The sequence below is a fragment of the Pholis gunnellus genome, assembly GCF_910591455.1.
Source record: "Pholis gunnellus genome assembly, chromosome: 10".
Taxonomy (NCBI): Eukaryota; Metazoa; Chordata; class Actinopteri; order Perciformes; family Pholidae; genus Pholis; species Pholis gunnellus.
In genome coordinates this window covers 7,345,582-7,371,787 of record NC_136537.1, presented here as the reverse complement: position 1 = coordinate 7,371,787, position 26,206 = coordinate 7,345,582, and the positions used below count along the sequence as shown (strand labels likewise).

At 42.9% G+C, this 26,206-nt stretch overlaps 3 protein-coding genes across 3 annotated transcripts; 2 read left to right on the top strand and 1 right to left on the bottom strand.

The window, feature by feature from the left end:
- The first annotated feature begins 3,733 nt into the window (after positions 1 to 3,733).
- LOC306702471 (endothelin receptor type B-like) lies at positions 3,734 to 14,096 on the top strand. The gene is made up of 8 exons (XM_079168103.1): positions 3,734 to 3,814; positions 8,858 to 9,354; positions 10,390 to 10,502; positions 10,674 to 10,878; positions 11,787 to 11,936; positions 12,048 to 12,181; positions 12,280 to 12,388; positions 12,496 to 14,096. Exons 2-8 carry the CDS (start codon positions 8,965 to 8,967, stop codon positions 12,634 to 12,636), a joined length of 1,242 nt encoding a protein of 413 aa, XP_079024229.1. The 5' UTR covers positions 3,734 to 3,814; positions 8,858 to 8,964; the 3' UTR covers positions 12,637 to 14,096.
- Positions 14,097 to 17,800: 3,704 nt separating this feature from the next.
- On the bottom strand, positions 17,801 to 20,861 carry polr1d (RNA polymerase I and III subunit D). The gene is made up of 5 exons (XM_079167937.1): positions 20,721 to 20,861; positions 20,024 to 20,121; positions 19,516 to 19,592; positions 18,583 to 18,665; positions 17,801 to 18,115 (listed from the first exon to the last, which is right to left on the bottom strand). Exons 1-5 carry the CDS (start codon positions 20,757 to 20,759, stop codon positions 18,068 to 18,070), a joined length of 345 nt encoding a protein of 114 aa, XP_079024063.1. The 5' UTR covers positions 20,760 to 20,861; the 3' UTR covers positions 17,801 to 18,067.
- Positions 20,862 to 21,213: 352 nt separating this feature from the next.
- On the top strand, positions 21,214 to 25,908 carry sybl1 (synaptobrevin-like 1). Its single transcript, XM_079167257.1, has 8 exons — positions 21,214 to 21,336; positions 21,735 to 21,913; positions 22,804 to 22,861; positions 23,189 to 23,326; positions 23,450 to 23,540; positions 23,801 to 23,868; positions 24,047 to 24,139; positions 24,818 to 25,908. Exons 2-8 carry the CDS (start codon positions 21,768 to 21,770, stop codon positions 24,881 to 24,883), a joined length of 660 nt encoding a protein of 219 aa, XP_079023383.1. The 5' UTR covers positions 21,214 to 21,336; positions 21,735 to 21,767; the 3' UTR covers positions 24,884 to 25,908.
- Positions 25,909 to 26,206: the final 298 nt, after the last annotated feature.

Genomic DNA, 26,206 nt, shown 5'->3' with positions numbered 1-26,206 from the left:
AAATGGGTTGCAGTACGTTTTTAGGTTCAGACTTACAGTCGACTTACACTCGGCTCCGGCCGCTCAGCCTCAGCTGATTTATGTCGAGGGTCATATCTCAAACCTTGAGTGCCTCATTTAGTGTGAATGATTGGCCGACATCAGCAGACACGCACCAAATGTGTGTGTCTGTGATTTCTTGAATTTTCTCCCACAATCCATATCATCAGGCCAGCTACGGCTTTTAAAGGACTTGACAATCCTTTTGTCGATATCCGTTCATAAATAAGTTTGACCAGACTGAAAAAATGTCTGCGGATCCTCTCCAGTGGGTTTCAACGTTTTGTTTAAAGCCTCTTGAGAGTTCAGGGACCTTTTTTGACGCATGGATGAGCATGTAATCCTTTACACGAAGAGCAAACTTGAAAATCAGCAAGACCGGAGTAACAGGGCTTTCACACGACAGCGGTCATACTTTATTGTGACCGACACAAAGCCTGATGGGATTAGAGATGGTGCCAGGTTGCCACGTCGTATTTGTGTTATTTAGCTTGACCCTACTGTAAGTTATTCCTTATGTTTTAAAAGCAACCCAGTAGTGGTTCAATTGATAAAAGCTTATATTGTGTGACTGAACATTGTTGAAAACCCACAGATATTTATCTCAAATTCTTTTGGAGACCGGAAATTGTGCAAAGTTTCACAATTTCAAGTTGCGGAAAGAATGTTTATAAATCAATGCGCAACACATGAAGTATTTGCATTTGGTGTAATAATGCAGGTAATGTGATGCAGTGTGTGATTTTTGTATTCATTTAAAGTTACTGTGATGAACTGTGAACTGGTAAAGAACAGTCTAAATGTTATTCTACGGAAGCCCTAACTGTTTCACTTTTTATTTTTTTATATCGTTATTTTAAAATCACAATTCACTTGGTGAAGTTAGCGATAGGATACACATGTGCCTACGTCTGGTTTTAAAAATAAGGTGTACATACAAAATGCATATGCTAATAAGAATACATAGATTATATTCAAAAGCCTGTTGCCTGTGTCCCTAATGAATTCAAAAGAAAATATTACAGATACTTCCAGTCAGGAGCAGAGCTTCACCTTGCTGCTGGCAGCCATCACTGACATTACGCTGCTGGAGACCCAGGCGGTAGGGAAGGGAGGCACAGGAGAACCAGAACCAGGACTGAGCGGAACAGACACAGTCAGACACTGCTGCAGTAAGATGAGAGGTTTTCTGAAGGGAAACACTACCACTTTTGTCCACGGGGGGGCAACACAAAATCAAAAGTTCTTTGAAGTAGCTTTAAGGGAACTCAAAGGTTCAGGAGGTGGGGCCGACAGATGATCATGAAACAAAAAAGATTATTTCTGTGATGTTAGTAGAGGTGCACAATGAGATTTGATTGACAACACAACCAGGAGGGAGAATGTATTGTGTGGTTCTGTGGTTCCCGGCGAAAATGTTCTTGTAATGTAAACTTTCCCTGAAAAGTTTGTCGCTCATTGTAAACCTTTGCTAAACACAAGTCTCGCACATTTTGAGTTTAAATTAGAATCTTCTTCATTATCAGACTCCATCCGGAATGTCAGTCCATAGTGTAATGTTCAAAGTGAGCTACCGATAATACACTCATACGGAAACTTCTTGGCTTTATGTCTTTGCGATGATTAAACTCAGGCGGCAACCTCGGAAGCCAATACGGAGGTGGGGGCAACTCCTCTATAGAAGTCTATGAGAAAGTGACTCTACTTTTCACTTGATTTAATACTTCAGTAAACATTGTAAACATGAGTTTATGGTCTCAACCGCTAGTTTCAAGTGTTCAATACAGCATGATGTTGATTTGGTAAATGATGGTCCAATTTAGAGTAAAATAGACCACAAAGCAGGAAATGCTTTAGGGTGCGGCCACCTTGTGATTGACAGGTCGCTACCTCGGCGTTGTCCGGTCTTGGAGTTGTCCCTGTTTTCACTTTTCAAACACTGTGTTTCTTAAAATGATGTTGTAGGTTATCCCCCAAACATCTGAATAGTCTTTCCAACTTCCCCTACTAAACGTATGGTGGGAGTAACTAATGTTAATGCTAGCTTGTTAGCTATTATGCTGCGGGCAACACAGAAACTAGTGCCCATTTAATAGGCTATGTAATTATGTTGTTGGCTTTTTTTCTTGCAATATATTGAAATGATAGTAAAAGAATAGCATGAGCAAAGAGCTAGGCCTCTACCGCCTAAGCTTAGGAGTGTTTACCGTAACTCTGCCAAGGCCAGAAAGACTACAGAGCAACAGGGACATCAGCACGTCCTTTCCACACACACACTCACACAAACAGACACACACAGGTGCAGAACAATGCAGTTGTTAAGTTGTAGAGACACAAAGCGTATAATAGCGATAATGTCTGCTAATGACATAAATGATGCGCCAGGAATAGTCGACCTCCCGAAATAGAGCAGGGGACGGGTGTCATTAAACAGACTCCACAGAAAGGTCCTTTGTTTGGTGTGTGTGTGTGTGTGTGTGTGTGTGTGTGTGTGTGTGTGTGTGTGTGTGTGTGTGTGTGTGTGTGTGTGTGTGTGTGTGTGTGTGTGTGCCTGCTGGCAGTAGTGGTGGTGGTGATGGTGTTGGTGTGACGGGTGTGAGATTTAAGTGGTTGTTCCTGTTTTTGGTGTGTGTTTGTGTCTTTATTTTGCACATGTGAGGCAGTGTGAGTGTGTCACAAGCACTGAGAAGTGAAAATGTTGTGAGTTGTGCTGAAAAGCGAACGTGCAAAACAACGTGCACACGTGCACACGTGCACATCCTGCAAGCAGATTGGGTCCGTTTGTGTGACCGTGAGTGCGTTGCAACTTTTGAAACACTTTGAACGTGGCAGAAAATGTCAAAGTTGCAACGAGATTGAAGATAAAGAAATTCACAGCTGCAAGTGCTTGCATCAGTTCAAGGCAGACGTCAATGTCATCACCACCGCCACGCATGAGCGAATGAGCTGTCATCACCAGCAATGCCCTTGTATTCTTTATTCAATCAAAAGTTCAAAAGTAGCCCAGCAGCCCCCACTGATCTGAAATTGAAGAGAGAGAAAAGCTGAGCGTGAAGAACAACCTCAAACAAGTTGTTATTCTGATGGATAAACACAATGTATCTGTCATAATAACATGTGTTTTAAGTAAAAACCTCTTCTGGAAAAGTAGCTGTAGTCAGACATGTGACAAATGTTTTATTGGAAGTTAAAATGTAACATCTCACCAAGCACCTGAGCAGTTTTTTGGTATAAGAGCCCGGGGGAGGCAGGAGGATCTTGTGTTTTGAAGTGAGATCCTGCAAGGAAGAGCCCTGGAGGCTGAACCATTCACTTTCATCTCCACTGGCCTACACGTCATCAGCCCTGTAACCAAAATAAGTCGTTAATGGGTGTGAAAGAAATTGAAGAAATTGAAGCGATTGAATTGACGGAGCGTTGCGCATTTTCAGGGAAAGTCAAAGTTATAATGCGTCCTTGTTAGATGTAGTTCCGTCTGGCTGCAGACGGGAGAGGGTGCTCGCATCTGTGATGTGATTGGCCCATCTCTGCAGACTCCTGGCTCGCAGCTATAAAAACCAGCACCGTCACTCTGTGCGTCAGAACGCAGCCGGAGAGCAGGGGAGCAGAGAGTCCGGACGCACTGGCCGGACGCACTGGACACACCGTGAGCTGTCGCTGCCCGGAGCCCACCGAAGAAACCGCAATTACTCACCAAGCACCGGGCCAATTAGCGGAACTCTGCTGGAATTATTGATCGGGGAAACTTTGGACCACACCAGAACTCAGCGGTCTGGTAAGTTGGAAATTGATAACGGCATCGACTTTGATTCAGCCTAATCAAAATGCGGAGTTTAATTGTTTCGCGGTCAAGGAGCGGTTTGGACTGTTCACTTTGTGCAGAAGCAGTCACAGCCACATGACTGAATACTGCGCCTCTTTGATTAGGCCTAAGTTACTTCTGAACTGCACTGGCGCAGTGGAGAAAACTTTTATTTTGCTTAAAAAAACCCTCTATCCGTCTCTCTATTTATTGATCTAAATCATAGGGCTGGGGATTTTATTAACATTCTTTCGTGTGCGTGAACCATTCCATATTTTCATAATGTTTTATCACACGCCGTAGAATTTAATCTGTAGCAGTTCAAGACTATAACAATAACGCCTAACTGATGCAGGAGTCATGCATGAATGACTGCAGGGTGGTTAATGAATTCCTGTTGCTCGTTAAGTCACTGGGACTTTATGTGGTTAGTTCCCTCTTAGGTATATTAAACACTTACTTACATTTCAGTTCAATTCAGACTGTGAAAGTACACGTTCTCATACAAATATGAAGCAATTTATTTTTTATTTCAAACTGGTCGTTTACACGTTACTGCATATCACCATGGTATGTCTGCCATATTTGCAACCTATTGGGTGGGAAATTATTTTTTTTTCTTGTAAAATCATTATTATGTGTTTGTCGAATTTGAAAGAAGTGATGCACGAAAAAAAAAGCATCATCTTTCTATGAGAATGGATATTGTTCTGCTTTCAGAGCAAATGCATGGGTCTGAAATTAACTTTTTTAACTGGAATTTGGCTGAATTGGTCGTGCACCAATGAATGAAGTAAGGGTGAATTAACATTCCGTAACTGATGAGCTCTTAAGTGTGAACTGATCACAACAAAGTCAAGGTGACTTGATCATTTGTCAATGATGGGCTGAGGGTTTTCATGATCCTGCATTACTTCATGCATGAAATCATCACGAGTCATGTATTTGTTGAGCCAATTGCTTTATATGATTTGTTCCCTGATTATGAAGTGTTTCCATTTCCCTTTTCACCATTAAAACTCATTCCGTCTGTTGGACTGGACTTGTTGAATGTTTTGTGCGCTGTTTGAAGCCAATGACTTGAGGGCCTCAGAGATGCTCTCATACCATGACTCCATCATGTTACGCTGTTGAGTATAGAGTGCCTGCTTTGTTGCAGCTCGTATCAGCACGGTCTGATCTGTCCGGGCTAGTGTTGGCTTTTCACAGAGGGGCTCGGGTTAAGGTTTCCTTCAAATAAAAGCCATTGCACAAAAAAAAAACTTAAGTCTCCTCCTTTAAGGTTTCCTTTAAAATGTTCACTGAAGTTTTAACCTGTGCAGCCAAAGTCAGGAAACAAACTCTGACTATTATAACTGCAACATGCCAGAGATGAATGATATGCAGAGTTCATAGTTAGGGCTGAGTGATAATTCAACATAATAATATCGCGATGAAATGATCTGGAGATATCATGATTACACCGTTTAAATTGATAATAACAAGCGCATGCTAACTCAGATAATTGGAATATTTTGCACCAAAGTTCTTGATTAAATAAGAACTTTGCATTTTCTCAAGTTTTCAATTCAGAGTAACCAGACTATCTATTTATTGAATTACCAGAAAACATGCTATGAAGTGTTTTTGTCCATGTCACCCAGCTCTATTTAGAGTGAAAATGAAGAGAGTTCTGCGACCGGTAGAACTGCTTTAACACCACAGATATGACCGGCTGTCAATGCAATGCCGCACCTTTACCGTTGGATAACAGCTGCTCTTGCAGCCCCCCTGCAGTTAATGATCGCTCTACCGTTTTATGCTACTGGATCTTTAAGTCAGTAGACAATGTATCGTTTGAATTATTTTTTTGTTGCAATTATCCCCCAAATCGTTGTGTTTCTTTTAAGTACGTGCTTTTCTTGTATTGTATTTCTCCAGAAGTAGAATCTTTTCTTCCTTTGACCAATTTTGTTCTGGCCTTGAGGAAACCTTTTATGGGACTCTGGGCAACACTCTTAAGTAACCCCCTCAGGATGGAGTCAACCTAAAGTATCTCACCCAGGGAGACAACTTAAGGTGTTTTATGCAACCATCCTTACCACTGGCAATAAAACAAACTATTTCACACTTGTGAATCTACAAAAAGAACCCAAAAGGCTATCAACTTTTAACTGACCTTTCTTTTTAAAGAACAATCTGATGCATTGACGTTAGCATTTCTCCTCACATGCAGCATTCCTGTTTTGGCCGTAAAGTGGTTCTGTTAATCCAACCTTGAGACAGGGATTATAGTTTTCCTGTAATTCTTCTTCTTCTTCCTACGAGGACATTTGCCTTCCCATGCATGAAGATAAACAAAACCTTTCCCGGAGGTCCAGTCCTGTATGCCAAACTTCCTCAACTGGCCTAATGGGCTAACAGTCCTGATGGTGGCGCTACAGCAGCCGTATGAAGTTTAAATCATTGAAAATTCACAAACCACAAAATGTAGGCCCGAGTGAGCAGAATTGTTCCGATGTCATGGTAGATCTAGTGTTGTACATTTCAGTTTTAAATTGTATCCTCATGTAAGCTATTGCAGCCAATGGGAGGAAAAGTATCTTTAAATACCAGTTTGTCACTTATGGAGCAATCAATCTTTGTGAAAATAAATTGCAGACCTCTCAATGTTGTTGAGATGAAGTACAAACATTCTCAGAATTTTGTCTTGAGAACTGCATTTTTGGCACTGGCTTGAAATATGCCTTTATTATGCAGCCCTGGTGACTGCAGACGTCTTGGTACGTGATCAGGACGGCCCCTTCATGTTTAAGGTCGACCGTTGGAGATCCTGGGTGATGCAGAAGGGACACGCTAATGCCAACTCAGGCGTTGCCCTGTGTGGATTAGAGACACATCAGTTCTAAGATATTTGTAATTTAAGACATTTTAAATGACTATGGTCAAGACAGTTCTGCTGACCTGTAGTAATAAGTACATTTACTCAGGTTCTTAAGTCAAATTTTGAAAGTATTACTATTTTACTTGTAGTATTTCGATGTCATGCTACTTTGAACTTCTACTCTGCATCATTTCTGATTTGCCTTGAGGAAAATCTATGAACTACAATATATTCTTTAGGATCAAACCAGTAGTATACAGTATTTCTCAAGTGTTCCTTTTAAATAGAATCCATTGTGCTTCCACCCTCCCCACATCGCTGTCTTTAACTGCCTCCAGGTCACTCTCGTGACTCCTGTCGTCACAGTCAAAGCACCTCAGCTCTCTCTCTCTTTCCCCTCTTCTGATTTTTCCTTTCCTGTGTTTTTTGCTTTTTCCGCCGATTGTCCTTCTGAACGACTCAGAGCATCAAACTGTCCGTCCTCTCAATCTTGGCCTCTTTTCTTGACATTCTGTTCCTGCATTTATGTGTTTCACTTTTAAAGCACCTTGTTTTTATAGTTTCTCATGCTCCTCTCCCCACTCGCAAACACAAATGGCCCTTTTATTTCACCTTGCTGGTTGCCAACTTTCCGCCTCCGTCTTTCTAAGAAGCCAGCAGAGCTCAAGGTCAGAGAGGGTTTCTAAAGTCAAATCTATTAGAGGATCAACCCGCTTAAAATCCAGCTTTCCAATTAGATCAGACAAGGCTGCCCTGACATGGCCTAATGAGGCACCATGTTACACAAGACAAAGGCATAATTCAATTTATTTTTGTATTGCACAAATTTGCCTCTGAGGACTTTACAATCTGTAGACATGTGACATCCTCTGTCCCGGAACCCTCACATCGGAACAGGAACAACTCCCCCACCCAAAAAACCCTTTTAACGGGGAGAAAAGAGGGAGAGACCTGTGGGAGAGCAACAGAGGAGGGATCCCTCTCCCATGATGGACAAAAGTGCAACAGATGTCATGTGTACAGAATGAACAGCATAACAGAATTACAACACATTCAATGTATATGACAGCACCACGGCAGCAGGCAAGACCAGGTCCAGGTATAACCCGGATCCACGGGAACCTGTGAGGCGAGAAAGCACAGAGACTCTGGTGAAGAAGCAAAGTCAGTAATGTGCATTAATGGTATCGGTAATATAAAATAGTAATGTGAGTAATAATAAAAGTAATATTAGCAGTGGGAGTCAGCAGGGCCATGGCGGGAGGAAGGACCAGGGTCCAATTCAGAGGATATGTAAGGACGAAAAAATCTTTTAAAACGTATTTCTTGTGATTTGAGTGTGTTTGTGAGTTCATCCATGTGACTTTGTGTCTTTGTGTGTGCGAACAGAATGGGCCTCTGTGTTTCTGAGCCGTATGCTGCCATGAATGCCAGTTGTGTTTGACTGTGTGTGTGTGTGTGTGTGTGTGTGTGTGTGTGTGTGTGTGTGCGCGTTTGCATGGTGTGTAAGTGGGGTCGCAAGGAGTTTTGTAAGTGTATGCACATTCTTAGATGTGAGCATTAAAAAGCAAAGCGTTTGTCCTCGAACCTTCGCCTCTACAAACCGCTGTGTCAAGAGGTTTGCATCTGTTGTGTGTGTGAGTGTGTGTGTGTGAGAGAGAGATTGTGCGCCCTGATAGCGTGTCTCTAAAGATATTGCCGACATTGTAAATCACCCCGAGAGATGCCCCAGGCCATTCTGGGGGTAGACATAATTCTCAAGAGGCTCAGAGCCCTGTTAGGGTCGTCTGTGAGAGAGAGTATTTCTGACACACACACACACACACAGGACACATAGAAACACTGTTCCTCATGTAACCTATAACCTCAGTTATCACTATTCCATTTGTCTCGTTTATCTTTTACTGCTCTGTTCATTTCACCCCCTCTCCTTTTATCTTAGAATACTTTTTCAAGACACAAAAAAAGTTTCTTAATTTTGTTGATGGAATTTAAAGAATATCAGAATCAAAATTATTTTAAAATGTTTTCATCCAGAACCAATTTCCTCATGAAGAAGGATCTGTTTGTATTAACTGTGCTATCGATACAGTTTGTGAACAAAAACCACCCACTTTTCGTATGCTGACGGTTCGTCTACTTTCTCTCTGCAGGACGCCCAGAGCTCGGACCCACGCTGCCAGGCCCGGAGCGGGGCCCCCCCCGATGTGTGGATGCGTGTGTGAGTGCCTTTAAAAGCGTGTGTCTGTAGACTTCCGACATGAGGGCCGTCGCCGCTCTGCTCTGTCTCCTGATGGTCGCCGAGGTCGGAGCCTCTCGGTTCGCCCGCGACGCCCAGGGCGGCCTCGCAGCTTCCGAGCCATCCGCGAGCAATGCCTCCGTCCCGCTCCCGGCCCCGCAGCCGGGTCGGCCGCGGGGCTCCTTCCCCCCCATGTGCATAAAGCCCACGGAGATCAAGTACGCCTTCAAGTACGTCAACACCATCGTGTCCTGCCTGATCTTTGTGGTGGGCATCATCGGCAACTCAACGCTGCTCAGGATCATTTATAAGAACAAGTGCATGAGGAATGGACCCAACGTCCTGATCGGCAGCCTGGCTCTGGGGGACCTGCTCTATATCATCATCGCCATCCCCATCAATGTGTTTAAGGTGACCACATTTATCCTTCGTGTCCGTCCGTCTGGTGTCTCCTCTGCTTGTGTGACCGATGATCTCTCTTTTTGACTTTTTGTAAACGATGGTAACGTTATCAATCCATGATACAAAATTGTCACGCAACAATTTCACACACAAAAAATGATTTCAATTCTGTGTCTAATTTAGTGTGAAAATGGCAGTTTGCAACGTCCCTCTCGGCTCATCCTGTTTATACGTCTATAAACAGGATGGTGCGGTCTTATCCCTACATGTCATGTGTTTCATTATTAACTTATTAAGTATAGGCCCTGCAGATTTCTCCACCTCCACAGCAAAGAGCCCGCTCAAGCTGACGCATGCCAACAGCTGGGGACAACTCGAGTGTTGGGATTTGGGAAAAAAATCCTTTTGTTGTCCTCGTTTGCCATGCGTGATGTGAAAACAACCAGTGGGCTCGGGTGTTTAATGCCAAAATGTTCAGCTCGTACTGTTTTTGGGGGTCAAAAAAACAACATGTGAAACTTGTTGCACTTTCAAAATCCGATAGGATTCGCTTCAAGTGAACGAAGCTGGAATGCTCTGCAGCGTTTCATCTGAGTAACAGTCGCTCTGATTCACGTTTTCTTTCCCGTTAAGGTCCCGCGTTTCAGGTATTTGAGACATCATGAGCGTATGAGGATTATAATGAGACACGAGATCCGCTGAATTGATATCGGGAGTGGGTTTTTTGAAAACTGGAAGATTTCAAAGACGCCAAAACCAAATTGTCAATTTCTATTCGTGGCTGACAAGTACAAGGCCACTCACAATAATGAAATGTTTAGCCTGATTTACTGAGACATTGTCCTTATGCTGAACTGATTTTATAACTCCAGGGAGACAAACTTGCTCAGTGCAAGTTTGGAGGAACTGTTGATTCTGGCTCGCTGGCACAATAACAATCTCAGACAGGACGCCTACGCAGACCTCAAAGACGTCTGTCCATGTGTGACACTTCTCTCCTTACAAATGTCTCTCCTCTCTGTCCCCATTGTTTCTTCTCCGCAGCTAATAGCCGAGGACTGGCCGTTCGGCGTGTACATCTGTAAGCTGATGCCGTTCATCCAGAAAGCTTCAGTGGGAATCACCGTCCTCAGCCTGTGTGCTCTCAGTATTGACCGGTATGTGGACTTCTGCTCTACACACACACACACACACACACACACACACACACACACACACACACACACACACACACACACACACACACACACACACACACACACACACACACACACACACACACTAAACAAAAGTCAGTGCTGATGCGCACGTCTGTGCTGTTTGCGCAGCTACCACGCAGTGACGTCGTGGAGCAGGGTGAAGGGGATGGGCATCCCTCTGTGGAAAGCGGTGGAGGTGACTCTGATCTGGCTGGTCGCCGTGATGCTCGCGGTCCCCGAGGCGCTGGCGTTCGACATGCTGGAGATGCCGTACAGAGGCAACAAGCTGCGCGTGTGTCTGCTCCATCCGGAACAGACAACCAGCTTTATGAAGGTAAAAAAATGCGTTCATGGAGTTGCAACCAACCCAAGACGTGAAATTACAAAGTGTGTTTTTTATTTGAAACGGAAGGGTCTGGATTGCACGAGACGGTGGAAATAAAGCATTAAGCTCTTTTCATGTGTCATTTTGAATCAGTGGATTGTAACTCGAGCTTGATGTCATTTTTCCAAAAGACATAATTCAGCCGGAGCTGGTGGATTACTTTGACGAGAAAATTGGACGAATTTGTGCCAAACCAAAACAAGTCTGGAACCTATTTAGCATATTTGTGCCAAATTTCAAGTTCTGGATGTACGATAACATCGTCTCCATCGTCGATGCAGAACCGGCGGTCACAGAACGTCAGGCCTTAATCAAGAGTGCTTTTGAACCGGCCATGTGGTATTTCAAAGGAAAATCTTTAGTGTAGACGTGTAATCCTGTAAAATGAATTACAGAAATTGAAATAGAACAAACGCACACACATTGTGACACTGTGCAGGGAATCAGACAATCAAGACAAATAATGGTTTACTTATTGACCTTGCAGTTTTAAGAACAGAATATCATTGCAGTAAGATAAGATATACAATATTTTACTGTCTGTGCTATTATAATAAACAGGAAAGTGAGTTTATTCTTCAGATTTAAATTCAAGGTTGTTTTTGTCTACTGGATGTCCTGTCGAAAATGACGTAACAATATTAGTAATAAAGTGTTTTGAGGGCGAAGTAACAATTTATACAGTTTATCAGTTAAAACTTTGAAAGAAAGAGAAAAAAAATGCCATTAAACGTTTCTTCAAAACCACAGATATGTTGACTCTTGAGTCTTTAAAAAATGTATCTAAGAAAATTTCCATAACACTGTATTTTTTTTGTTGCACTTTTTATTGACTGGGTCTTTTGTTCTTTGTCCAGTTCTACCAGGACGTGAAAGACTGGTGGCTGTTCGGCTTCTATTTCTGCCTTCCGCTGGCCTGCACAGGACTCTTCTACACACTGATGTCTTGCGAGATGCTCAGTCGCAAGAAGGGCATGCGCATCGCACTCAACGACCACATGAAACAGGTACGCAACGATTCGCTCGGATCCACTGTAGCCACGAGGCTTGTAAAGGCGGAGGCCTCAACGTTTGTCTTTTTTGTGTGTGTGTGTGTGTGTGTGTGTGTGTGTGCGCAGCGGAGGGAAGTAGCAAAGACGGTGTTCTGCCTCGTGTTGATTTTTGCGCTCTGCTGGCTGCCCCTTCATCTCAGCCGTATTCTGAAGAAAACAATCTACGACCAAAACGACCCCAACCGCTGTGAACTGCTCAGGTACCGTAGACGCACCGCAAACGTCACCAGAGCATTGTTCTCCGCTCTGCGACTTCCTGTAGTCCTTACTGTAAACTTTGCCCTTTTCACCCATCCAGCTTCCTGTTAGTGATGGATTACATCGGCATCAACATGGCCTCCCTAAACTCCTGCATTAACCCGATTGCCCTCTACTTTGTCAGCCAGAAGTTTAAAAACTGCTTCCAGGTAAGAGGGCACACACTGGGACTAAAAAATATGGTATTACTAGGAAACGCAGTCAGCAAAAAGTAAACGATTGTATGTGTGTGTGTGTGTGTTTTCTTGTCTCGCAGTCTTGCCTGTGCTGCTGGTGCTACAGAACGTCTCCACTGGACGAACGAGGTTCAGGAGGACGCTGGAAGGGCTCCTGTCACGGGAACGGACTGGACCGCTCCAGCTCCCGCTCCAGTCAGAAATACACCAGCTCTTCATAAACACACACTCACACACACACACACACAAGCATGGCACACAACTCTTCTGCCAAACACCGCACGTTCCAATCAGCTCCCACCAACGAGAAACAGCTGCCGATGACAAACCGACCAGTGAGGAGCGAGGTAGAATCCACTTCTACGGGACTCACAGCTGGATGGAGCCAATCTGATGAATGAAACAACAGGACTGTACCTGTTGTAGGCCGCCATACTAACTGCAAAAAAAACAACGTATGATAAATACGTTCATGCTCACGAACACTGAGGCTTGTGCCAGAGGACTGAACGTTTTCTCAGTGGACCAACACGATCCACACATTTATAAAGAAGGTTTAAAGCCACATGTAAATATATGTACAGGATTATTTACGAGCAGACTGCAGACCGATGATTATACCTAGCCAACGTATGAAACCGTTTCCGGTAAGTGCTACCTGTTGAGGATTCGATACCTCACAGGGAAAGATAAAGTTGTGTTCCCAAAGGTCTTTTTTTTGTTGTTTTATTTTTATAAAAATGCATGACTGCACCTCGGCATATAAACACAAAAGCTAAAAATCTGACAATCAACTGCATGCTGTCGCTGAGCTCCCCGGCATCCCATGTGCCCCGGTGACATCATACCACTGTGAAATGGGGCCCACTGTCATGCTGAGAACCAATCATCGAAAATCTTTTATCTGGAAATCATCGCCGCTCTCGGGAGTCATGTGGAGGCCAGCTGTTGTCTTGGAGCTCTGAAAAACACCAGATGATTCCAGTCATGTTACACAGAGGAGATCCTTTATCAGTGCTTTCATTCTCGCAGCGTCTGTGCTCTCGTACGCGTGTAACCGTCTGTCCCACTGTGTGAGACTTAACCTCTCCTACAATGAAGCTTTTCTATTTTTCTACGAAGTAAATCACAAAAGATGTGAAGCCTGTTTAATCTCCCAGCATGAGGTGTTCATTTATTGTTACCAAATATTTCCCCTCCAGTGGTCATGTTGCAAACATTTTCCATGTGGCCGGAAAATGTCTTCTGAGAGCAGCTGGCGGGGAAATCGCTCCCAAAAATTGACCAATTTGTGTATTAAAATGCGAGTTGTTTTAGCGGGGGTTACATTTATTTAACTTTGTAATGGTCATAGAAAATATTTAGATATACTAGTTGCTTCCTTTTTAAATGTAATCGAGGTAAATGTTTTCTCTTGCAAAACCAAATCTGTGCTGAGAAACCGGACACTGTTTGTCCACACTGAAGTAGATTTGATTTATGTCGTATGTTCCATTTCCGCTGTAAAAGACTGATGAGGCATGTGACCCAGTAGGTCGTCATATGGATATGTATTCCTCCCTGTTTTTAGATACATCTAGAGGCGCCTGTGTATTGGAAAGTGGGACCAAGCAAAGACTTTTATAAGTATTTTTAGGTTTGAAGATCAAATGCAATGTGAATATTGGCCCTGGTGTTTTAAATCCCATTTATACTTTATACTTATTTGTTGAGAGTATGCTGTAATAAATATTATTTTATAGCATTTGTGTTGTTTGAGTTATTGACTAAAATAGTGTGCATGTATTTAGGGTCAGTAGTGATGCAGTCTCCTAGTCGAGTACACATTATTACACAATATATCTGCATACATTGAAGGTTCCCTGTGGAGTTTTTGACCTCTAATAGAGCTGTTATTTCATCTGGGTTTCACATTATTCCACTGATTGACAAGCGGCTCTCGAGCACCAACATGTGCTCCAATTTGCAGAACAAGGAGACTGCTAGAAAGTTAACACGGATGTAAACAATGCTGGATTCAGAATTCCTAAAACAACTTGTGTTCTGCTGCAGGATATGACCTCATCTGAAACTTTACCTTTGGACCAATCAAGCATGTACAGAGGAGATGACATGCACCCTAATAGAAAGGAAGCAGAACAGTCGACTGTAAATATCCACTTTATATCTTTTGACTCCGATATGTATCAAGAAAAGACCTGATCCAGAGCCTTATGTCTCCCATTATTACTGCAACTACATATTCTCACTCCCAACTTCACGGACAAATACGCTTGGGTCGGTGGCCACAAGCTTCAAACTGTGACGCTCTACGTACCCCTCCAGCGTCAGTTCTGGACGTGTCAGTGACAGCATGTCAATGTGCGCTCGTTACATGTCTTTTCAAAATGGACGTCCGTCTCCACAACCAGTAAAAAAAGAGTGGTTGACTCACAACTCACATGACTACCGAGTGACAAACGAGTCACGTGGCTGGCGACTCAGGTGAGTCGCGTGACGAACGGCACCAAGGACGTGACTGTTAGTTTGACCCATATGCCGACTCACCAACCCTATGTGGCTCTTTACACAACGCCGTCTATAGGTGGGAGATTGACCATCTGGTGACCTGGTGCAGTCAGAACAATTTAGAGCTAAACGCTCTAGAGACAGTGGAGATGATTGTGGATTTTTTAAGAAGAACCGACCCCCACTCGTTCCCATCGGCCCGCGTGACTCCCCAGTCAACGCTGTGGAGTCCTTCCAACTTCCTGGCATCCATCATTGCCCAGGGCCTCGAGCACTAAAAATCCCAACAGAGGATGTCCTTTCTGCAGCAGCTGAAGAAGGTCGACCTGCCCAAGTCAACAAAGGCTGCCGTCATTAAGTCCATCCTCGCCTCCTCCATCACCAACTGGTACTCTGCAGCCACTGCCAAGGACAAGGACACACTGCAGCGTACCGTTCGCTCTACATTAGAGATATTTCTTAATTCTTAAATCATATTTTTAAATATCTTGTTCTATTTGTGTTTCCTGCATATGCACCAAGGCACAATTCCTTGCAGCCTTTGTGAAAACCTACCGGCAATAAACAGGATTCTGATTCTCTGGTGACTTGCTACGTCACATGCTATCAACCTTTGAGTTCATGCAGCGCACTACCGAGCCTACTCATAATATTTTTGTTCAGCGTTGCCTGGATGACCAGACACGTATCTGGTTTAAAGTGAGTCAAGACGCTCCATTTGTGCAGTGCTCTGTTAGGTGCACCTGGTCACATTCTGATTTAATTTGGTCTTCCTTGACTTCGGGTGAAGATTTGGTCAATCATTTTAGTTAGTTTTGCATTTCTTTTCTCAACATATTACTGAAGTTAATGATAGAAATACTTACCTATCTTATATTTTCTTTTGAAGCACATCGAGTCTACGGCTGTCGTATTAAATGTCCCATCTAGTCAAACTTGACTTGATTGCATTGAGCTGAGTTTTATTTACAAAGAAACACCTTTAAGTAGGGAGTTTGGAAAATATATTGAAAGTGACTTGCTGACTTTTGCTGTTCGTGTATCATGTAATGCGCTTTACATAATCCGTCTTCGACTCCCCGTATAAAATCCGTGCACAGCTGTGGTGTGACGATGCACCCTTGACAGGAGTGAACATAAACAATCATCTCTGTTACTAACAGAGCGTCAGAGGTTGCATGTCTCGTCACGGGCTCCGTGTCTTTGGCTGTTTTTTTCACTTTGTTTACATCTCATTTTAGAAGACAAGAAACCATGTCAAATGTGTTACAGATTTCCGTTTACAAGGCTTCCGCTGGTTTGAACTGATTGCTTTGGACAACTAGACATGGGCCGGTCGCAAAGAAGCAGATTTAGAGATAACTGCCAAATCCCCCAAAAAAAGATCTTTCACATCGGCCACATCTTCTTCAGAGATCTTTTTCATTTGGCGAAGCCGCTTCTTGGAAACAGCCACAAGTTTTACAAGGCACGGTATCTAATTTGTTCCTTTTTTTTCCTCATTTTGCCTCAGAGTCATTTAAAAAAAAAGGTTTTGGCTTTTGAGGTTCAATATCCATGTTTCAGTGAAAACTATTAAGCAAAACCAGAGAGAATCATTTTGTGTGATTATTCTTTTTATCTCTTTTCTTGACATCTCAGAAACCACAAAGGCCTGGTTGTAGTCGACGGACCCTGAGGTTACTGCCGCATTAATAAACCCCAATGAAGGACAAACACAAACCGAAAATAACTGCATGAAAGAAAATCATTATTGCAACAATTCATAGTGACAACTTTACAAGTGCTGCAATACAAGATATTTGAAAAAAAAGGAGAAACAGACAAAGGCTTATTGATTGTGAACCAAACATACACTGAGATGTCAGAATGTGTTTCAAATGAGGACTTCTTGTACGAAAATCTGAGCTTCATCACGTTTTTTTCCCCCCCAAAACCACATTAAACTAGCGAAGTCCAGCAGCGTCCTCGTATTTCAATCCGACCCACAGTCCTGTGCTGCATGTCGCCCCCCCCCCCCCCCCCCCCACACTCCTGTCTATCTTCAGCTGTACTATCGAACAAAGGACCCAAAAAAATAACACCGCAACGTTATTCTTTAGCCTACAGAAATGTTTATTCACAGCAGTTTCCCTGTGTCCCCGTTGGTCAATTGTTTTCTGCACAAACAATATTAAAAGTCTTGTGCTCACCTTTGATGTGGTCTTGAACATTTGACTTGTGAGGTTTTGGGGAATTTCCTTTTCACAGCATGCGCTTTAAATTGAAATCACTTTGTAAAATTAACATTGGCAGTTTGAGTCCTGTCATGAACATTTACAGGATCACAGTAAAACACATTCCTTCTCCAAGGGAAAGTTGAATTTGTTCGCAGTAAAAAAAAAAGGCACCCGTATGATACGGTCAGTTAACTGTTATGATTCTAATGTGTTGTTAAACTTGGCTCTCACCATCATCCTACACTTATTCACTTTTCTCTACTCGTGTTCTTGTTGAGTGGCATTTTTGAATGAAGCTAAGCCCCGGAGACGGTTAGCTTAGCATAAAAATCTGGAAGCAGGGAGAAGCAGCTAACCTGCCGCTGCCCAAAGGTGTTTGTACAGATGAAACAAACGACAGATAAAAGTGTTGATCAGTGATCTTCAGAGGTGCTGGCAGGCTGTGGCTTCATTTTTGACTGAAAGACGTGAACAGCTAGAAGTGAAGAACTTTTAAGAAAAGAATTTAAACCTCAATATTTACACTCGTCTCCCCTCATTTTCTCCCTCTGTCTTCCTAGAACCATATGAAGCCCCCCCCCCCCCCACCCCACCACAAAAAGACAGATGAGTGCAATCTACAATTTGTGTCACAATAACACAAAAACAAGAAGACAAATTATATTCCTTGACTAAGTTTAATGTCTTACATTTATTACACCAATCGTTCCAAAAATCCATGAACACATGCGTCACACACCACACCCAACATACTGCGAAAAAAGAAAACTGTACAAGTGTTTGAATGTGACATGATCAAACTACTATACATAGATATATATATATATATATATATAAAAAAAGGGACTTATCAAGGTCACATATCTTTAGTTTGTTGGTAGACACTGTGTCTGGCAGCTTCGCAGTCAAACATACGTGATGCTCTTCATTCCATCGGCTGCTCCTGGCTCTCTTTGAACTCATTGACTCTTGCCTGGAACGAAATGAAAGAAAACGTTGTCAGAATTGGAGTTGACACAGCACGGAGAGCGGCTTTCCTCTCCCTGTGGGACTAATGTAGAGAGCCAAACAGCCAGCCGGGCTTTCTTCCTGTATCCCACATGGAAATATTATCATTCCATGTGTGGATTTTAGGGTTTGCTTCTTACTTGCACCCCCCCCCCCCCCCCCTCCCCCCTCCCCTCTGTAGAGAGAGGATCAGCCTCTGACACAGGAAGGTCACGTACGATGCTACCAGCTCAGTGCACAAGCTTTCAATGTAGATCTGCTGACGTCCAATTTATGTCGGCGAGTCAACAGGAAACGTGTGCTTGTGAGTTATCTGTGAGCCGGGCCAAATGTTGGTTGGACCGCATTCCACTTGCGCCCACTTAAAAACGGATCAATGCTGAACCGCTGCTGGTCAGCCTCTCTCAGTAAGCGGTGGACACGCAGGCTCACCTGGAAGGTGTTGAGGACATGCTGGCAAACATCACTGAGCTCATTCAGGCCCCTGCGCAGCGGCTCGGTAGCCGGAATCCCCCCTGAAACAGGACAGAGGATACCGTGAGAAACCCACCGCAACTAATAATAATAATGACAACACATTCCATCAATCGTCTCTGCAGGACTCAGCGAAAGTTGGACCGATTGGCTTTACATGATCAAATATGTTTGCTGACAACGTCGGCAGCCACATCAGTCTATATTCGAGTATGTTGTTGTGGTTATCTAATCGATTTTTTTACTGAAAATAAAAGAATGAAAGGAATTGTTTGTTGCGGTCCTGTACCAGTCCTCTTCTCCCGATTGATGTGGAGCCCCACCACCACCACCACCACCACCCATTTACATTGTGGAGCAATAATAAAAGAAATACGTACAGAAATATCCTCTGGCTGAATGTCTAAAAGCGCGATGGAAACAAGGGTTTTTCTTGATGCCTGAAATGTAAATGTGTGCTTCCGTGCCGCGGAGAACAGATTCCCCGGCATCCTGACTCTTAGCTCAACAAGAACAACAAGTTGTTGTCCAAGTCTCGCAGAGTCCTTTCATGTGACGGTCGGGGCTCTGTTATCTGTAGGCACTTTGTCTTTTTGTAACAAGGCAAGTAGTTATAACTCTCTGCAGAGAAGAACAAGAGTGAGTTTGTGTGTGTGTGTGTGTGTGTGTGTGTGCTGCTCAAAGTCAGCCACCGGCTTTTCGTGTTGGTCTGAGTGGACAAGTGAATGCACCAGACTCCAATCAACGTGTTTATACTCTACAACACAGCCCCAAAACGTTTCCTCTCTGGCTTTCCTACGCATGTGTGCACACACACGGCAACATAGATTGCAAGAAGGAGAAACGGAAGAAGGAACGCCGTGGGGGTTTTAAGGGGGTGGTGTCTCTCACCTCGTGTTTGAATGCGAAAGTTGATCTTGCTCTCGGACGGATGGGTGATGGTGTAGCCACAAAAATCCACATCCACCCTGAAGGGGGGAAAAAACAGGGACAGGGGAAGCGAGATTTGTGATTAGCATCAATGTTGTGCTAAAAATGGGTGGAGGCGTGTTAGCGGTATTAAAATGTCTCCACTTTCGACTCATCCCAGCTGACTGACTGAGAACAAAAACACTGGGGAACAAAACCGCACATGCACTGAGAAGAGTCCCTTTGGAACATTATTGTTATTATTATCATACATAATTGTCGGAATGACTTGTATGAGTTGTGAGGAGAAAAAGCTGGAGTCAAATCCCAAAATGACACAACATAAAACATCAGTCATGATGCTCTTTGTTCTTCAAAACGTACCGCATGGGAGTAGAGGGGTTAAATCTGTTTTAATACAAAAAGGTCAAACCCTTGACGACATGCTGTTAAAAGCAGCACTTTGTTAAAAAAAAATACAACAACTTACATCTTCATGATCATATATCTGACTGAATTGCCCAGTGTATGGTCTTCATCATGCAGCACAAATGTTACACACCCCTCGTCGGCCCCATCAGCCTGGACCTAAAAGCGAAAAATAAGAAGTATTTATTACAACATAAAACACCCACATCCACATTCAACTCTAAACAGAATCATTACCTACTTAAAGGTTATTGGGACAAGCAATCACATAGAGATGAAACTATTATACATTTCTAATACATCCATTATGTATTATCACATTGACAAGCATGTGTGTAACATATTGGACAGCACACAAGAGAGAGTGAGGGAACACTTGGTTCTGTTGCTATACTGCCCCCACGTGGAGAAGCTCTGAGTCAGCTATGAAGCAATGAAGCAAATGTAAAGTAGGTGACGTGAATTACGTTCAGGTAACTTTAGCTTGGATTTACATAATGCCACTCTCAATATCAGTCCACAAAACAACATCTGTTCCAGTAAAGGGAACAGCTTTTAATGTAGTTTGTGTTTCTGGTGCTATAATTGTTTTCGCACTGCTAGCTTCTGGTAGCTACCCACGTGAGGCGTTTACGGGCATTCGAAATGCTGTAGTTAACTTCTTTAATTTAATATCTTCTTACAAGCAGAGTTTAACGATGACAAATACATTTAGCTACATACAGTGTCAAACACCATGAGGAGTTTAAGCATCTTACCATCTCCAGCACAGGTTTCTTTTCGCTTTCAGCAGCCATGCTTCACATTCCGAGTCTGTACGTCAATACAGATATGAGGGGTTAGGCCCTGACTGTAGTCTGACAGGCAGGAAAGAAGGAAGGTTGAAGGCTTTGTGACGCTGCATTTATCGGGCATATAAATGTAGTGTATACGGTATTGACTTATTTTTACCAAGAGACCACCCCTGCTCTGGTATGTTGAAGAATAACAATTGAGTGATACGTGCACATCGCATTATCGGTTAAGTTGCCTGTAAGACTGAGAGAAAGGCTTAATACCATACTTGACCTGTAACCTGTCGCCATATCTTGACGTAGGTATAAAAACACGTGACGATTCACTGCAAAACAGGAAGTTAAAAATGTAGTTCTTGAAACAAAACAATTTAATGGAGTACGTCGCCTACAGAATGTTTTAAGAACTACATTAACAACACAACAGAGGAGTGAGTTTGTGTTCCTGCCTGGAGGTCTGGGCGATTTGCAAAGCAGAAGTCACTCGAAAGGGATTAGCTAGCTTGCTAGCAGATGAGACTACTTTAGATGTTGGGATTTGCGCCACATTGGCTACTTTGAACAGCGCCGACACACCGAGGTATTGGGTTCATTATTATATATAACCGCTGATTACGTCAGCACCGTTGATAGAAACGAGTAACGCTAACGTTATTGCGACACACAGCTAACGTTACCTACCAAACGCCGTCATATACTTTAGTCAACAACGTTATGAGCTAGCGAGACTGTTGTTTACCAGCCACCATTAATCTGGCTTTCGCTTTCGTTTCTCGTGACAACTGGATCACGTCGCCAGTAGCGCGAGTGAGCTTGGTTAGGCTACCATTTTTAATGTTAGTTACACACACACACGCACGCACGCGCACAGACACCTCTCTTTCTGTATTACATGTCATGTGACCCTCAGTTAAGCTACCTCCTCGTGCCCGTGGCCCTGTCACTAACACCTCTCTGTTCTGGTCTCGTGTGTTGCAGCGAAGCAATAGAGCTGAAACCACAGCTGTTGCCATGGCAATCCTGTTTGCAGTGGTGGCTCGTGGAACCACCATCCTGGCAAAGCATGCGTGGTGTGGTGGCAACTTCCTGGAAGTGACAGAACAGATTTTAGCCAAAATCCCGTCAGAGAACAACAAATTGACCTACAGCCACGGCAGGTAGGATTCACACACAGCTGTCACTGGCTCGCTCTGTTATGTGGCTACATGGGTCTGCATGTAGCATGTAGCATGTAGCATGCAGGTCTTTCCCAGCTTAGGAAAGATCATGTCCTACTAATATGTACAAGTGGTGAAGTGATCAGATAGTGTATATTGTGATAAAATAGAGTGCACCATGGGTAAAAACTGTGTCACACGTATCTAGAGTGCTGTGTGAAATGCCTAAATTGTGGAAACAAGTGTAAACGTTGTTTGTCAGCTATTAATATGCACACAAAAACAGGCTTTACTTGTCATTAGTTTAGGGCAAATTTCAAACCTCAGCAAGGCCCTGTTGAAAATGACAGCCCTCTGCCATGTAGAACTCAATTTCCTGCAAATCACAATGGTAGCAGCCACTTGGGTACGGCAATGTATTGTTGCCGAGAGACACGATGAACTCATCCGACATCATTGTTCTCCGGCGTGATGTAACCATCGCCACTGACGGTCATTTTCATGCACATTGACACACTCGTGGACAAGTAATCAGGATTTTCAAGCAGGAATACAGCTGTGTTCACTGATTTATTTTTTAAAACTTCAAAAAGGGTAACTTCAAATTCTAAATATAATCAGATTGTTACAGTTTATATAAACACGCTACTTCAACACGAGAAGCCCGTATTTATCCTATGGGTGGTAATGTCGATAGGATTAAAGCATTTTCTTACAGTATAAGTGATGTAAGGATTTGTATGCTCAGTGTGGACTGTGATAATTTGACGAGCTCTAGAAATACAGAAGGTGCATTATAGGAAACCCCAACATGACTCAATAAAGTGGCATCACATGCTTTACATTTGAATACACGTAATGTTGAAATTGTTTGTCTTTTTCTTTTATAGCTATCTCTTTCATTACATCTGCCATGACAGAATCATATACCTGTGTATCACCGATGACGTAAGTATAGAGTTGGCTCAGCTATCTGTATTTATGTGTGTCGGGGTGAGTGGGAAGTTAAGTGATAGATTTTAAGGTCCCTTGAAATGTACTTTATGCAAATAGTTTAATATAAAGAAGATACAGAAATAAAGGTATTGCACCCAAATGCGTCTCCAACCCACGTTTGTGAAGTGATACATTGAGCTTTTACAACAGGAAGTAGAACAGTACACTCAACAGACACACGGTGACAATATAAAAAGGCATTTTTCATTACACGGGACCTTTTTAATAGGAATGTGCTGAAAGTAATAACTCCAATATTTTACTGTCTTTGTACTGAAGGACTTTGAGAGGTCGCGCGCATTCAGCTTCCTCAGTGAAGTCAAGAAGCGCTTCCAGACAACGTACGGGTCGCGAGCGCAAACGGCTCTGCCTTACGCCATGAACAGCGAGTTCTCCTCAACACTGGCCGCTCAGATGGTGAGTGTGGAAAAAGAGCTGGAGCATGTAGCGCACCGTTGTGTTTTTACTTCTGTAGTCACACATGCAGATTTTAGTCATCACAATGTACGCTCCATCTCCTCTTCCTTTTTGTCTTTGTAGAAACACCACTCGGACCCACGAGGATCAGATCGTGTCACTGAGACTCAGATGCATGTGGATGACCTGAAAGGCATTATGGTCCGCAACATAGGTGAGCTTCTCATGAGTGTACCCACAGCACAGTGGCAGTTAAAATGACCTTTTTGTTTTTTTTAAATATGTGGCCATAAGATAATAATTGTGGTTGCACCAGTGCCCTCTTCATTATGCTGTGCAGGTGAAGCACTGGTTTTGTTGCCCAAAGCACAAAAAGCTATGCAGATTTAACAAACCATTGGATATGAATCTCACTACACTGGACCTGTTTGAGTCTCCCGGGTTAACTCTGGCTCTCTTTGTGTCTTTTTACAGACTTGGTAGCTCAGAGAGGAGAGAAGCTGGAGTTGCTGATTGACAAGACAGAAAACCTGGTTGATTCTGTGAGTTTAAAGTCCAGTGTTTGTTTTGTGTTTTCTCCTGTTCATCCGACTTGTTTTTCTACTGCATGATGTTTGGCAATAGGCAGTGTACATTTTCATCTTTTGACAGTAATCTAGTAAGCGACTTATCCACAAGTGTCGTCCCTGGTGTTACTTTCTCTCTCTTCACTCCATTTAGTCGGTCACATTCAAAACCACGAGTCGTAACCTGGCACGAGCCATGTGTATGAAGAACCTCAAGCTGACTGTTGTCATTGTGCTGGTGTGCCTGGTGAGTACTGGATAGAAACGGTTGTTGTTGGGATGCAGGGTAATTGTTCTCTCGCCAATTTAGTGGATTATTATATATAATATATTAAATGTTTTTTTCCATTAACATGGAAAATGACCCAGATTACTTAGCTACTGCAGCTGTGATTTCCAGCTATGATGCGACTCAGCTGTCCTGTAAAACTCCTGTAGTTAACTTCACATCAATAACAACACATTGCAGCTAAGGCTGGGCGATATGGCCAAAAATCTAAATCACGATTTAGCATGTTTTCTGATAATTCAATAAATAAATAGTTTATATATAATCTCTATGACGAATGAAAAGTACTGAGCATTTTCTCATTTAATTAAGAGCTTCAGTGCAAATTAATCAGATTTTCGGAGAAATTTGAATTAGCATGTGCTAATTATCAATCTAAACAACGTAAATGTGTATCATGATGTCTCTACATACGTTTTAATCGCGATATGATTCAGTTGAAAGATGATAACCTGTCATATTGAATTATCGCCCAGCCCTAAATGCAGCAGTGCTCTTTCCTCAGAGGGCCCTTCAGCAAGGTTTGACGTTGACTGAAGGATTTCCTCCTGCGTGTTGCAACTGCATGGCTCACGTGGGTGATTGGTCAAACAGCGGTGGTGCAGGAACTTAACTTTGTACCCGTCCTCCTTTCAGGTGGTCCTTTACGTTATCGTTTCTGCTGCCTGTGGAGGCCTCAACTGGCCCTCATGTGTCAAATGAGAGGAGAGAGGGGGGAAAACAGGAAAAGGGGGAGATGCAGCTGTTCAAACCTGCCCGCCAGTGGACACCAAAGGAAACTTTCCTTCCCCTACTCCTCTAGCTTCAACATCGCCGGCAGACACGTGCTGCTCCTCCTCCGGCCTCCTTCCTTCCTCTGCCCTTCTTTGATAGCGTGCACATTGACTTGCCTTCTGGACAGGGAGTCCCACCTCATACCCACAGTACTGGACAGCAGCCATGTGGCCTAAAACTGATGTGGAACAACAATCTTGTCTTATACTAGTCTGGTACATTCATTCTGTCTCACGCACTTAGCGGCCTGATGTATCCGTTTGTGATACTGCCCTGCACCTACCTATGTATTTCATCCATTCAGACTGATACCGTCATGAACCACACAGATAGCAGAGATAGCTTTGTAATTGTCCTTTGAAAGTGACATATGGGACCTGCAAGTATAAGTAGCATGTTGCAGATCTATCAAGAAGGAGTCCCACATTACAGTGTCAGGTCCTCCATTACATAACTGAAAACTAATTTTTTGACAAAAACCAATGCAGTATACAGTACGTCTTAAGTGTCCAATGAACCAAGTTGTAGATGTCTCATGAATTTGCTCGGAGTCACAGATTTTCTGATTTTCTTCATGTTTTATCGCAAAGCACAGTCGTATATTCTAGGATGGATGTTGTAAAATACCAGATATGATCATACAAATAAATATTGTAAATTTGATTAATTTGACTGACTCAAAAGATGTAATGGTTCTTTTAAATCAAGCCTGACATTTGAGCAAATCCTGATCTATTTCCTGCCTTTTAAAAGAGGCTCCCTTTCACCTTTTCACCTCTGCTAGGATGTTCAGTGTGCCCATATGTTCATTCTGTTAACACAATGCACTTTTTACATTGTACATAGATTTGCTTCTTAGCATAATGTGGTTTATAATCATGTAATTATTGAATTATTGTACATCCAGATTTGACATAATAAAATCTGATCAAGTTGGAGATCTCTTCAGATGAAAAAAAAAAAAGTGTTTTGATATTTGTGGCTTTCTTTATAGACACCTGACCTAATTGCACTGACAAGAACTGAACTGATTATTTCATTAATTGATTACAACTGTACTCGCAACTCATCACACTGTGTCAGAGTTCAAGCACATGTTGAGGCTGGAACTTCACGAGAGGAGGTAGGCTGCAAACTTTCGCCGCTGCTGACTTCCAGCAACGGAGACTAATCAAAAACGAACTGGATCCGATTAAAAATCAAAAATAGTATTTAATAAAAAGATAGCAGATACAACTGCAACCACGAAGG